The sequence below is a fragment of the Homarus americanus genome, unplaced genomic scaffold (genome assembly GCF_018991925.1).
Source record: "Homarus americanus isolate GMGI-L3 unplaced genomic scaffold, GMGI_Hamer_2.0 scaffold37359, whole genome shotgun sequence".
In the NCBI taxonomy this organism is placed as follows: domain Eukaryota; kingdom Metazoa; phylum Arthropoda; class Malacostraca; order Decapoda; family Nephropidae; genus Homarus; species Homarus americanus.
Genome location: NW_024726010.1, coordinates 178989 through 191843, shown reverse-complemented (window position 1 = coordinate 191843; position 12855 = coordinate 178989). Strand labels below are relative to the sequence as shown.

Genomic DNA, 12855 nt, shown 5'->3' with positions numbered 1-12855 from the left:
GTAGTTTTAAAGTTGCCGGCATTTTCACGGCTGGGACTGGGAGCCATTCGTTCTAGAGACAGTAATTCCCTTTACAATATCTGTATTGTACAAATAAATAATATTGGGAAAATTCTCTCACAAATAATCAGAAACAAATTTATTAAAAGTGTGAGTCTAACCTCAAGTCCGTGCTTTATTAATAAAGTAATAAAGTACAGACTTAAGGGTAGACTGTCACATTTTTAATAAATTTGTTTCTGATTATTTGTGAGAGTATTTTCCATTATTATTTATTTGCACGTGTTTTGTGTGTGTGTGTGTGTCTTCACACACACACACACACACACACACATCTGTGCCATAGAAAACTATGAGTTATTTCATCACCTTAGAAAGGACAGGACAGGAGAGGTGGGGGTGTAGTGCTGTACTGTCGCAGTGACCTTAAACCATCACCCCTAGGTGTTAATGTACCTGAAGATGTAGAAGCCTTGTGGGTTCAGGTCACTCCCACCTCCCACCCCCGCCAGCTTGCCTCCCTCATTGTTTGTGTTTGCTATCCCCTGCACACCAATCGCCAATGTACTGGTTACTCATATAACAGACACTGCTGACTCCTTGAGATCCAGATTTCCATGTGCTTAACTAGTGATATGCAGTGACTTTAATGAGTTAGACATCAGTGACATCACCCAATGCCTCCACCTTGCACAAATAGTTGACTTTATCACACATGGGAATGCCACCCTTGACCTCATCATGGCTGATCTCGGCAGCCACTACCTTCCTCCCCAGCCGCTGCCTCCCATGGGGCGCAGCCCCCACCTTTCTCTACTGTGGTCACCTACACCTACCAACTCACGACTGCCAGTTGCCACCAGGACTTACCGACCTACCCCTGACTCTGCCATGCGGCTTTTCGGACAATGGATAACACGGTATCCCTGGACTGAAGTGATTACGTTAGACGATGTGCAGAACAAGTGGGATAATTACCTGGACACTATCCCCAAAGCCTACAACCACTTCTTTCCAGCCAAGACACTGAGGATCCACCCTGATGATGTTCCGTGGGTTACACCCCGTATCAAAAGAGTAATCGAGCATCGCAACAAGGCATACTACACCAACAACCGCCTGTACAAAAGTCTACGTAACCAGGTCATCAGGGAAATCAAGTCGGCCAAGAAGTCTTATTATCCCAGGAAAGTGCATGGAGGTCGGCATCGGCCAGTGGTACTCCAAGGTAAAAGATCTCTGTGGTCTTAGCCGCCAGTCTCCCACACTTCCTTTCATCTCACATTTACCTAGTGAGGATGCAGCCGAGATAATTAATAACCACTTTGCTACCATATGTTATACCCTACCCAGTCTTGACCTCACTCTCCTCCTGGCTTACTTACCTTCCCCCTCCCCCCTCCCAGTGTTCAACCATTTGAAATCGCCAACAAACTCCTGAAATTTAAACCCAACTCTCCACGACCCCAATTAACCTCCCAATCAAAATATACAAGGAGTTTGCAGTCGAACTTGCCACCCCCTCTGTTCTATTATTAATGCATCCCTCAGACAAAGCAAATGCCCTAATGAATGGAAATCCGCATTTGTCACCCCTATCCCCAAGGTCACCACCCCACAGTCCCCTAACGACCTCAGGCCAGTTGCCATTACCCCCATACCCAGTCAACTCTGTGGAGATTTTGTTTTTGAGTGGGCATTTGCTAGAATCTATCAGTCAATTGATCCACAGCAATTTGGCAATATGAGGACCTCCTCTACATCCCACTGCTTGCTTAGTTTTCTGATATTCCTGCACAAAAACCTGCAGAAACGTAAGACATCACTGGCCGTTGCCCTTGTTGACTTCAGGAAGCCTTTTGACCTTGTTGATCACTGCACTGTTATCAACAAGGCCATTGTACTAGGGTTGCCCACCAACCTGGTCTAATGGCTCACTGATTTCTTGAGTGGACGTCGTCAGGCAGTGAGGTATCAGGGTTCAGTCTCCACATTCCAACACCTCACCTGCAGTGTTCCCCAGGGGACCAAGATGGGACCACTGTGCTTCCTCATCCTGATCAACAATGCTCTATCGGACACTCCTCACAGGTGGAAGTACGTGGATGACTGCACTGTGGGGGTTACAGTGGACAACACCTCACCAGACTACTCATCGCTACAAGGCACCCTGGACATGCTACAGGCATGGACTACGGAGAACAAGGTCACCATCAACCACACCAAAACCATAGTCATGCACATCAATACTGCCATCACTCCAGTGCAAGCTCCAGCAGTCACAGTGGGTGCCCATCCTCTCCAGTTAGTGCAGTCTGCCAAACTCCTGGGTGTTACCATAGACCATAAACTGGACTGGAAGGCCCATGTAAACAACACAATCAAGGCAGCCTCGTACCAAGTCTAGATGCTACGACGACTTAGGTCACTTGGGACACCCACGCCATAGCTGAGGATTATCTACAACTCTTTTATTCTCCCCAAACTAACGTATGCGTCACCAGCCTGGTCGTCTTCTCTCAACTCCACCCAACAATGTCAGCTAGAGAAGGTACAGAAAAGGGCCTGCAGAACCATGCTCGGCACAGACTACTCCGGCTACATCAACGCTCTATCCACCCTGGAAATGCCATCCCTCAGTGACCTCCACCACCAAGCACTAGCAAGGTTTGGCAGTGGACTAGTGCACCATCCTCGTCATCGCCGCCACCTGCCACCGGCAGTCCACCCACCTCGCTCAGTCCGCCACTACAATAAAATTCAGCCCATAAGAGCCCGCACCGATAAATATAAGAATAGCACCATCCCATCTATTGTTAAAATAATAAACATCTGATTTATGTACTTTACAGCCCTGTAAATGTATTCAACGCATATCATTATGTCTAAATCAAATGTAAGTTTGTATATTTTCAGCCACCGGCTGCAACTCTATTAATAAACCATTTATTATTATTATTATTACACATATACTGTATACAATACAGGTTAAATAAATAATTGTCCTAAGGGCAAACACATAAAGGGAATATACATTTCTTTGTATGCAAGCTAAAATGTAACACACACACACACACACCCACCCCCCCGTCAGCAAATGTTATTCGCGGACATTCTGCATTTTGAGAATCCAATCCCCGCAAATTTGGGGGGGCCCCCCTGTATTAACAGTCATGGGATCCAATTTATTCCCCCAGTAACAAGTTGCAGCCTGGGGTTTTAACCCCTACCATTTTTGATTGGTATGGAGTTGTTTCATCCTAATTTGATTATGAAATGGGATTTCAGGATCAATACTTTATTTTTCTTGTATTTTTCTTCAGAGTACAAGATGGTGTGTGTTATCATCTGTTCACACGTGCACGAAAATTGACCTTGGATGATTATCCCCTACCAGAGATTCAACGCACTCGTCTTGAAGAGATTATCCTTCATATTAAGATCATGCTTTTAGGTTCTGTGAGGCCATTCTTATCCAAAGTAATGATGCCTCCTGACCCATCTGTGGTGGATGTGTCACTTCAGGTAAGTCAATGTTATTATTATCACTATTATTATTAATCTATCATTATTTTTATTATTATTTCATTGCTCTATTGTTATTACTGTATTAATGTTGTTATTGTAATATTATTATTTTTATTTGTTATTACAGTATTGCTCTTATACATTGGGTCACGATAATTCATGTTCTTAATTTCAAGGGTATAGTACAGTACCTCTATTACTATCTCTTTTTTTTTTTAATTTTGCAGTCTAATGCAGAGTATTCATAATTCCCAACCGCTTGTCGCGGTGTTTATATGCATAAGGAACCATGAACATTGTGGAATTATAATTTCATTGCTTTAATTTAACTTAGAAATATAGAAAATATATAATAACGATATCACTTCAATGCTCTAATGTGACTATAAAATACAGAAAATATTCAAAACTATAAAATAAGAGAAATGAAAAGTGGGGAGTGAATTGTGAGTTGGAGGCAGGGTGTTTGGCTGGTGGACTAGGCATCCCTCCTCGCCTGCTCCTGAGCGCTCAGTGCCCCTCCACGTCCGACATTACTACAACATTATGCAATTTCACCATAATTCCCATATTATCTAAGCTCATTTGGTACCCTGTTAAGAAATCGTTAACATAAAGAAAGTTAAGCTGTAATTTGTTGGTACCTGAAAATTGTATTGAAAAACTTCCTGGTATAAGAACGCAAATGGGGAAGGGAATGGTGTACCATTAGCTGATAAAGAGATACAAAGGAGAAACAGGATAGATAGTCAGTCATTGGAAGGAAGGAACATATTTTATGCTAATGGATGGTGGAAGAAAGACAAAACTAAGATATACTGTAGAGGAAATCATTTAGAGAAGAGATTTAAACAGCAATAAACAAATTCAAATTGTGCAATTCTCTGGAAGTGGAAGGTTCTGGAGCCTAAATATTGAAAAATTTGAATGCAGAAAATAATAAGTATCCCACTAAAAGTATGTCAGATGACATGGAAAACAGGATAAGATCTATATCAGCAATCTAATCCAGTAATAATTGCCTTATGTAAAGGAAGACAGTAAAAAAAAAGTGTAAAAACTGTAGAGGAATCAGTCTGCTGAGTATAGATGGAAAAGAATATACTGTAGTTGGGTTGTCATTGCTGAAATAGTATTTAAACCATCACATTGATATTGATACCTGCTAAAATGCAGATCCTTGAATCATTATCAAAATACACTTACCAGACACAGAAATATCTTCCTTGTCATTTTTTTTCTTGCATCTCATGACAGTAAAACTCCCTTTATGTACATGCTTTTTTTTTCTCAATTAACCTACAGTTTTTGAGATTAGGACATTTAGAGATTGTACAATATTCACTAAGTTGAAGATAATGTAGGGCATAGTGTTGACAGCATTAGTTTTTCAGTAATGTTACTGTTATGTGCACCTTGCTCTGCTGCCTTATTAGTTAAGGGGGGCGTCCGGGATGAAAGTCGGAAAATTACGAAAATATTCTGAAAAATTCCTGAAGAAAGCTGTTGCCTATGGCTATATGCTGATGTATTAATTATTGTGTAATTCGTAATATTTATGTAGCTATGCATGATTATTCTACCCCACCTTCATTTAGAGGACCCTTCTGTTTACATAGGAAAAGCTGTAGAAAAGTACAGGTTCACCACCGATTTTCCGGGAACTGATGGTCCGGCACCTCCTTTAGTCCTGACAAAATTACGAGAGGGCACTTAACTTCCCTCCCTTCTTGCCATACTTCACTGGATTTACTGTTACTATTAATGTTTACTGATATAATAATGCTTAATAGTGATTAATCATGGCACTGTAGCCAGGTTAGACTCGTCACTGCAACCACCAGGCTACTGGGCCAAGCTGTGAGATGTTATAGTTATTTTTCAACTCATTTTTGGGTTGATATACATAACTTCATCTATTTTTACTCATTTGCATATACACACCATCCTAAATACATATTGTGAAAAAGAGTAAAAGAAATAATTGTCCTAAGGGCAAACCTGTACTCAAATGTACGAAGTTAATTAATAAAAATTTTATGTCGTGCAAACTATGGGATGTTTGTACTTAAATTAATCACTATCGTACAGGAATTCCCACAATGTAAGCTATATCCTGCCAAGTCAGTGCAGTGACATTTTATAAGTGCAAAACTTAAACTCCCTCTAAAAGAGAACTATGCACTTTGTTATCTCCCCTCCCTGACAGCTGTCAACACCTCACCTCCCCCATCCTCCCAGCCAGGGTGAAGGTAGTTTTAGGCTTAAAGTTTTTATCCTCTAAAATGTCGCTGACTAGACTTAACAGAATATAACTTGCATTGCTGGAATCCTTGTAAGACAATGGTTAATTTGAGTATAAACATCACATAGTTTGCACTAGACATAAAATTTTTAGTAATTAACTTAGTACATTTGAGTACAAAGTGTGTACAGTAATATGGTGCTCAAAATTATGGCTTTTTCACATTTAATTTACATTTAATATTTGTTTAATTTATGTTTCTAGCAGTCCATGGTGCTTTAGAGACACAGGAGGTGTATCATTAATGGGTCAGAGGTGTATTGTTTATTTACGAGGTCTGTCCAAAAAGAAACCATACTTTTTAAATAGCGGGCCAACGAGCCAGCGCAGCGTGCTCGCAATGGTAGCGCTGTGTAGCGGTGACCTTGACCTTTAGTCTAGCACTAGTTTCATCACGCCACGTTAATTGGTCATTGAGCTACACACGCTAGAGTGAATGTGTGTTTAGTGCACTTGGCGATTTGTTGCAAGTTGAATAATGAAGGATCTTGAAGAGCAACGTGTTTGTGTGAAATTCTGTTTCAAATTTGGAAAAACTTTTAAGGAGACTTTTCAAATATTGCAACAGGCTTATGGGGAGGATTGTTTGAGCCATACGCAATGTCACATGTGGTACCAGCGTTTCAAAAGGGGAAGAACATCCACCGAAGACGATCCCAAATCTGGACGTCAGAGTCGCTCAAATGTGGAGGTGATGTTGATCGTCTTATTTGATTGGAAGGGCGTCGTTCATCATGAGTTTGTTCCACGTGGTCACACAGTCAATAAAGAGGTTTACTTGGAGGTCCTGAAGCGTTTGAGGGAGGCAGTGCGAAGGAAGAGGCCTGAGGCGTGGACAAACAAGACGTGGATGCTGCACCATGACAATGCACCTGCTCACGCGTCGCTCTTTAACCGTGACTTTTTGGCAAAGCACGAGACGACTATCGTCCCCCAGCCGCCCTACTCTCTCGATTTGGCCCCTGCGGACTTTTTTTGTTCCCAAAGTTGAAATCCACCCTGAACAGTCACCGATTCAGACGATATAACAGATAGAAGAAAATTCACTATGAGACCTGCGCACCAGCCCTCAAAACGCGTTCCAGGACGCGTTCCAGAACTGGGAAAAACGTTGGGAGCGGTGTATCAACAGTGGGGGGGGAGTACTTTGAAGGAGACAAGTCTGATTAAGTTGTAAGTAAAGCAATAAATTTGATTTTTTAAAAAGTTTGGACAGACCTTGTATTATTACCTGACCTCGGTTGGTCCGGCAAAACGGATAATCCAGCAAGGCTTTGGAACCAAGAGTGCTGGAAAATCGGTGGTGGACCTGTATTTATAATAATATATTGGCATAAAGTAATAGCAATCACTTGGTAAAATTCAGTATCTGGCACCTTTCTCAGCAAGCTAATCACGGGAGACCGTCGTCACGAGTCAATGACCCATGAAATATGCGAGAGTGAGGTACAATCATGAGTTGCTCTCACGCCACCTTTATATCAGAACGAGTTTTTCTAACCTTCAAATCCCTAAGGCTCGGCTATTTATGGGCCGATTCTAATAAAACAAAAACTTAGAACAGTAGAACATCGATATAACACGAGATAGGTTCCAAGAGAGGTCACTTTAAACCGAATTTGCACTAAATCGAAGTGTTGTTTCAATGGAATAATTTAGTTTGGTACTTGAGAGAAACACAAAATACTAAAAAGACTGAGAGTCTACCCAAATGCACCTCAGTCTATCTCCTAGAATAAACAAAACATTGTTTTTTGTAGTATTATGTTAAAACAAACACTCATAAATCAACACAGCTAAAATTAAGGGACATGAAATGGTCTGTTTACTAGTGATCAGCTGATGGGAAGATGAGGGGGAGGTGAGGTGATATGTTTGACAGTTGCTGCCAAGGTCTAGTGCTTATTTATTTATCAGTCCTTAAGAGTGACAAAGTTTTTCTCTTATAAAATGTCACTGAAGTGACCTGGGAGAATATAATTTACATTGCTGGAATTCTTATAAGATAGTGATTAGTTTGAATATAAACATGCCATAGCTCGCATTAGACATACAAATTTTAGTTCTAATTTAAGAATTTTATTACAGAGAGCAAAAATGTTTATCTCATTGTGCAAAATATATGACGTTTATATTCAAATTGTTCGCTGTCTTGAAAGGATTCCAGCAATGCAAATTATATTCTCTTAACTTTAGTCTGTGACATTACAGTGGTCCCTCAGTTTAACGAGCACAATCCGTTCTAGAAGGTTGCTCGTTAACCGAAAAACTCGTTAACCGAAACCATTGTTTCAATGGGTTTTGGAGTAATTGGTTCCAGCTCACCGAAAATTGCCTAAATTCAACAAAAAAGGTAGAAAAGTAAACTTACTTTGAGGTGTGTATGTAGAAGGCTCCTGGATGATGATGATGATGGGAATTAGAATGGGGGTGGAGTAAAAGAGAAGGCAATGGGGTGGAAGAGGAGTCACCCCATGGCACCATTTCACCCATAAAATTTTAGTTCTCTTGGTGTAATTCAAGATTATGTTCTTTAAATCAACACTGCACTGCATTATATATTGTCAATATGTAAAATAAATTTCAAAATGACCAATAATTTGCTTGCAAATACAGAAAAAAAGCATTTAGTTGAAGAGAGTCTCAAGCAAGATGTTACCTTTACTGAAAAGACACAAAGACTGACGTCCTGTATGGTGTGTTGGCAGGCTGGATGGCATGTTCAATAATTGTTAAAATTACTAAAAAATTTGATATTAAACTTGTAAAATTATTGAATTGTATAAACTTCTTGGTATTTACTAAAATGGTAAGGAATTTAAACCGTAGAACCGATTACTGTATTGGCGGACTAATACTACAGCTGGTGGACCGCCAAATGCAAGGGAAAACATGTTCAGGTCAGCTCGTAAGAAACTCGTTAATCGAGGGATTGCTCGTTAACCGAAGTTAAGAATCTTATGGAAGGTAACTCATTAACCGAAATCTCGTTAACCGAAGGACCACTGTATATAAGATTAATACTTTAAGCCTAAAACACCAAACCCTGGCTGGGAAGATTGGGGGGGGGGGGTGACAGTGACATGTTTGACAGTTGGGGCTTAGTGAAGTATTTATTTGTTTATATATGTCCTTTAGATTGAGTATGTTTTTTGCTTATAAAATGTCAAAGAAGTGACCAGGGAGAATATAATTTACATTGCTGGAATTCTTATAAGATAGTGATTAATTTGAATATAAACATGCTATAGTTTTCACTAGACCAAAATTTGAGTAATCATTTAGTACATTAATTTGAGTACATGTACAGTACAGCTTTGCCCTTAGGACAGTGTAGTGTGCCCAGAGAAACATTAGGAGCAAAATTTTAAATATGATGCGCCAGATTGACTCGCGCAAAATAAGAAAGGTTCGCTTTAAATTAAAACATTGTCCTTAATTGTGGGTGTTGCTTTAAATCAATAATTTTAAATTGAATTGCTTTATATTGACGTTCTACTGTAGTAGTTTAGCATACTGTGCAGGGCTTAACAGATTTTCTTCATTTTTGGCTTGGTGTATTATTTTCTGATTTATCTTTATAAGTATTTGGAGGAAAAAATGGTAAGGTAGATAAAAAATTAATGTACCCAATACGAAAGCGATAATAAAAAATATTACCGTAAATTGCGGCGTACAGTCAACCCTCACTTTACGCGGTTAATGTAACCCACAGGGTACCGCGGAAAGTGAGAAACACGTAAAATGAATAACATAACATATGGGATTAAATGAAATAGAGACCAGCTGACCCCCAAACTCCACTTTTTCCAACACAATACCTATGTTCTAGTAAAAATAACATCTTAATTTTATGATGGTACATGCACACAATTAATACTTAAGAGAAATAGAGAAATACAGTCGCCAAGTTAATGTCCATTCAAATAATGGACTCCACTCCCTCCCCCTCTTCTCACAGTACACTCACTGGCTCTTCCCTCTGAGAAATTTTGGGGGGAAAACCAGGTATAGTAATCAATAATACCTCAAACTAAAGTTAGGATAATATAATTGACATTGCTGGATTCCTTGTAAGACCAGGAATATTTTGAATATAAATGTCATATATTTTTCACAAAAGATAACATATTTACTCAGAGTAAACATTACATCTAAAATTTGTATGTCTAATGCAAAATCTATGATGTTTATATTCAAAATGATCATCAAATTGTAAGAATTCCAGCAATGTAAATTATATTCTGGCCGGGTAATTTGTATGAATTTTATGAGCTAAAACAAATATCTTCAGTTAATAAAAAAAAAATATTCTTCACGACACTATCTGTCAATCAAAGTACCCCACCTTGCCTCCCCCCCCTCTTCCAACGAGCCAGATGGTCAGTCCGTCCCAACCCTCCCCCCCACCTCCCACCAACCCTCCCTTCAAGAGAAAGAGTGGGTGAAAAAACTAGATTTTAACATTTAGTATTAAATAATACCTCAGATTAAAGTTAGGATAATATAATTGACATTGCTGGATTCCTTGTAAGACCAGGAATATTTTGAATATAAATGTCATATATTTTGCACAAAAGATAACATATTTACTCAGAGTAAACATTATATCTAAAAATTTTATGTCTAATGCAAAATATATGATGTTTATATTCAAAATGATCATCAAATTGTAACAATTCCAGCAATGTAAATTATATTCTGGCCGGGTAATTTGTATGAATTTTATGAGCTAAAATAAAAATCTTCAGTTAATAAAAAAAAAAATATTCTTCACACGGTAACAGATGGTCGGTCGCTGGTCCCTCCCTCCCCCCACCCCCACCCCCCACCACCCCCCACCAACGTCCCTACTAGATAAATGTGTGGGAATACCAGACTGTTTACCTTTTTAGTAATAAATAATAAATCAGACTAAAGTTAGGATAATATAATTGACATTGCTGGATTCCTTGTAAGACCAGGAATATTTTGAATATAAATGTCATATATTTTGCACAAAAGATAACATATTTACTCAGAGTAAACATTATATCTAAAATTTGTATGTCTAATGCAAAATCTATGATGTTTATATTCAAAATGATCATCAAATTGTAAGAATTCCAGCAATGTAAATTATATTCTGGCCGGATAATTTGTATGAATTTTATGAGCTAAATAAAATAATTATACTTCACCCGTGTAAAGGGGTACACCCACCGCGGAATGTGAGCATCCTGGGTTCTGGCAGGGCACCGCGTAAACGTGGAAACGCGGAATGTGGGACCGCGTAAAGTGAGGGTTGACTGTATAAGTCGACCTCAAGATTTTTAGTTCATAATTCAGGCTTAGACCTATACTCGCCGTATAAGTCAACCTCAAGATTTTTAGTTCAAAATTCAGACTTAGACCTATACTCGCCGTATAAGTCGACCCCCCAAGGCCCAAACATATGCTAGGCTAGAACTGAAATGTTCATACAAAAAGGGAAGTGGGCAACAGGATCTACTTAGGACAGCAAGCAACCGCTAAAAAGCTTCAGTACGTTATCTTCGTAAGAACTCTGGTAAACACCAAGCCAAAATCAGCACCTCCAATAAAATTTTAATTTTTTACACAGCATACCAGTATAGCACCTTGATAGTACCGCTATATACAGTACGATAGTATAACATTATGGTACACCTGGCTTACAATCCACCATATGTATCCGCTGGTGTAAACAAACTACCAGTGGCGCCACCAACACCACGCGGCCAGCTGCGAAACTATGGGTCCGTTACACTGTCAGCACACAGCGTAGACTTAGACTGTCATCCGCTGCAGCACTGTTGTTTGAAGAGTTTGCAAACGCAACAACTTTCAGCTTGAAACTTGAGTCATATTTCATCCTTTTTGCTGGGGGAGCCGTGGGTAAAAGATATTTTCAACTGTTGTCAGGTTGGTGTGTGGGTAATGAGTGGATGCCAGCAAGAGCATAAAGCCACGATGGTTTAGTAAATTGCCATGTAGGCTTGTTCAGTGTATTGGGGACACTGAACAAGCCTAAATAAGCCATTTAAGGACAATATTCGTTCTAATTGGAATAAATGGATGGTTGAGGGAGAAAAGTCATTCACGAAGGGTGATAATATGCGTGCTCCACCATTGGATGTGTTGTGCGAATTTGTAATAAAGTCTTGGGAAGCTGTTCGTGTAGAAACTATTGTAAAATCTTTCCAAAAATGTGGGATTTCAAATGCAAAGGATGGGTAAGAAGATGATTTGTTGTGGCGAGACAGTGACGAGAAGGAGGTTGACAGCAAACATAATGAAGACAAAGTCGGAAGTTCCAGTGATTCAGACCCATATGCAAACCTCTTTATGTTAGATGATGAACAACCAACAGACTTTGAAGGATTTTAAAATGTGATCATACATGCTTTTATTGTCAATAAATTATAACTTTGAAGTAAAATTAATCTTGAAGTTAAAGTTTTAACTTTTTACCTTAGAGTTAAGGTTTTAATTACGGTGTCATTGTGTGTATATTCAATTAACTGCCATTAGGTATCATTAAACTGTCATTACCCCTGTAGTGTATGTGAACTCACAATCTATAGTGCTATCATAAAATTGCGCAGATGGCACCCATAACGTAGTACTGGGTAGTTGTCTGGCTGGCCGCCTGGGTTTAGTGGCGTTCTGATCGATTGTTTACTGTCCATCAGCTGTTGAAAATGGCATGTGGTGTTGTGTTCATTTAATTATACTGGAATTTACTATTTTATTATAATCTCTGTTAAATTATACTGGAATTTACTATTATATTATAATCTCTATGTTAAATAAGTTTACCAAACATGAATTTCAGTCAGAAATACTTGCGTGAGGCCACGGGAGTTACACTAATTGATGCACAGCAAGTGTTAGGCAGGCTGTTCTACTTGTTTACCACTCTGTGGTAAAGCTTCACATTTTATACTCTTCGTATAAGTCGACCCCTGGTTTTGGAAAGATTTTTTCAACCTTAAAATGTCAACTTATCAAGCAACTTACGG

General features: G+C 39.2%; 1 protein-coding gene across 1 annotated transcript in view; it reads left to right on the top strand.

Annotated features, from left to right (window-relative positions):
- Window positions 1–12855, top strand: part of LOC121865327 (ATP-dependent DNA/RNA helicase DHX36-like) — a gene marked incomplete at its 5' end in the record, with an annotated part of 109839 nt that overhangs the window by 33091 nt on the left and 63893 nt on the right. The window contains 1 exon segment of the mRNA XM_042364666.1: window positions 3324–3525. Within this exon segment, the coding sequence (XP_042220600.1) occupies window positions 3324–3525 (202 nt within the window).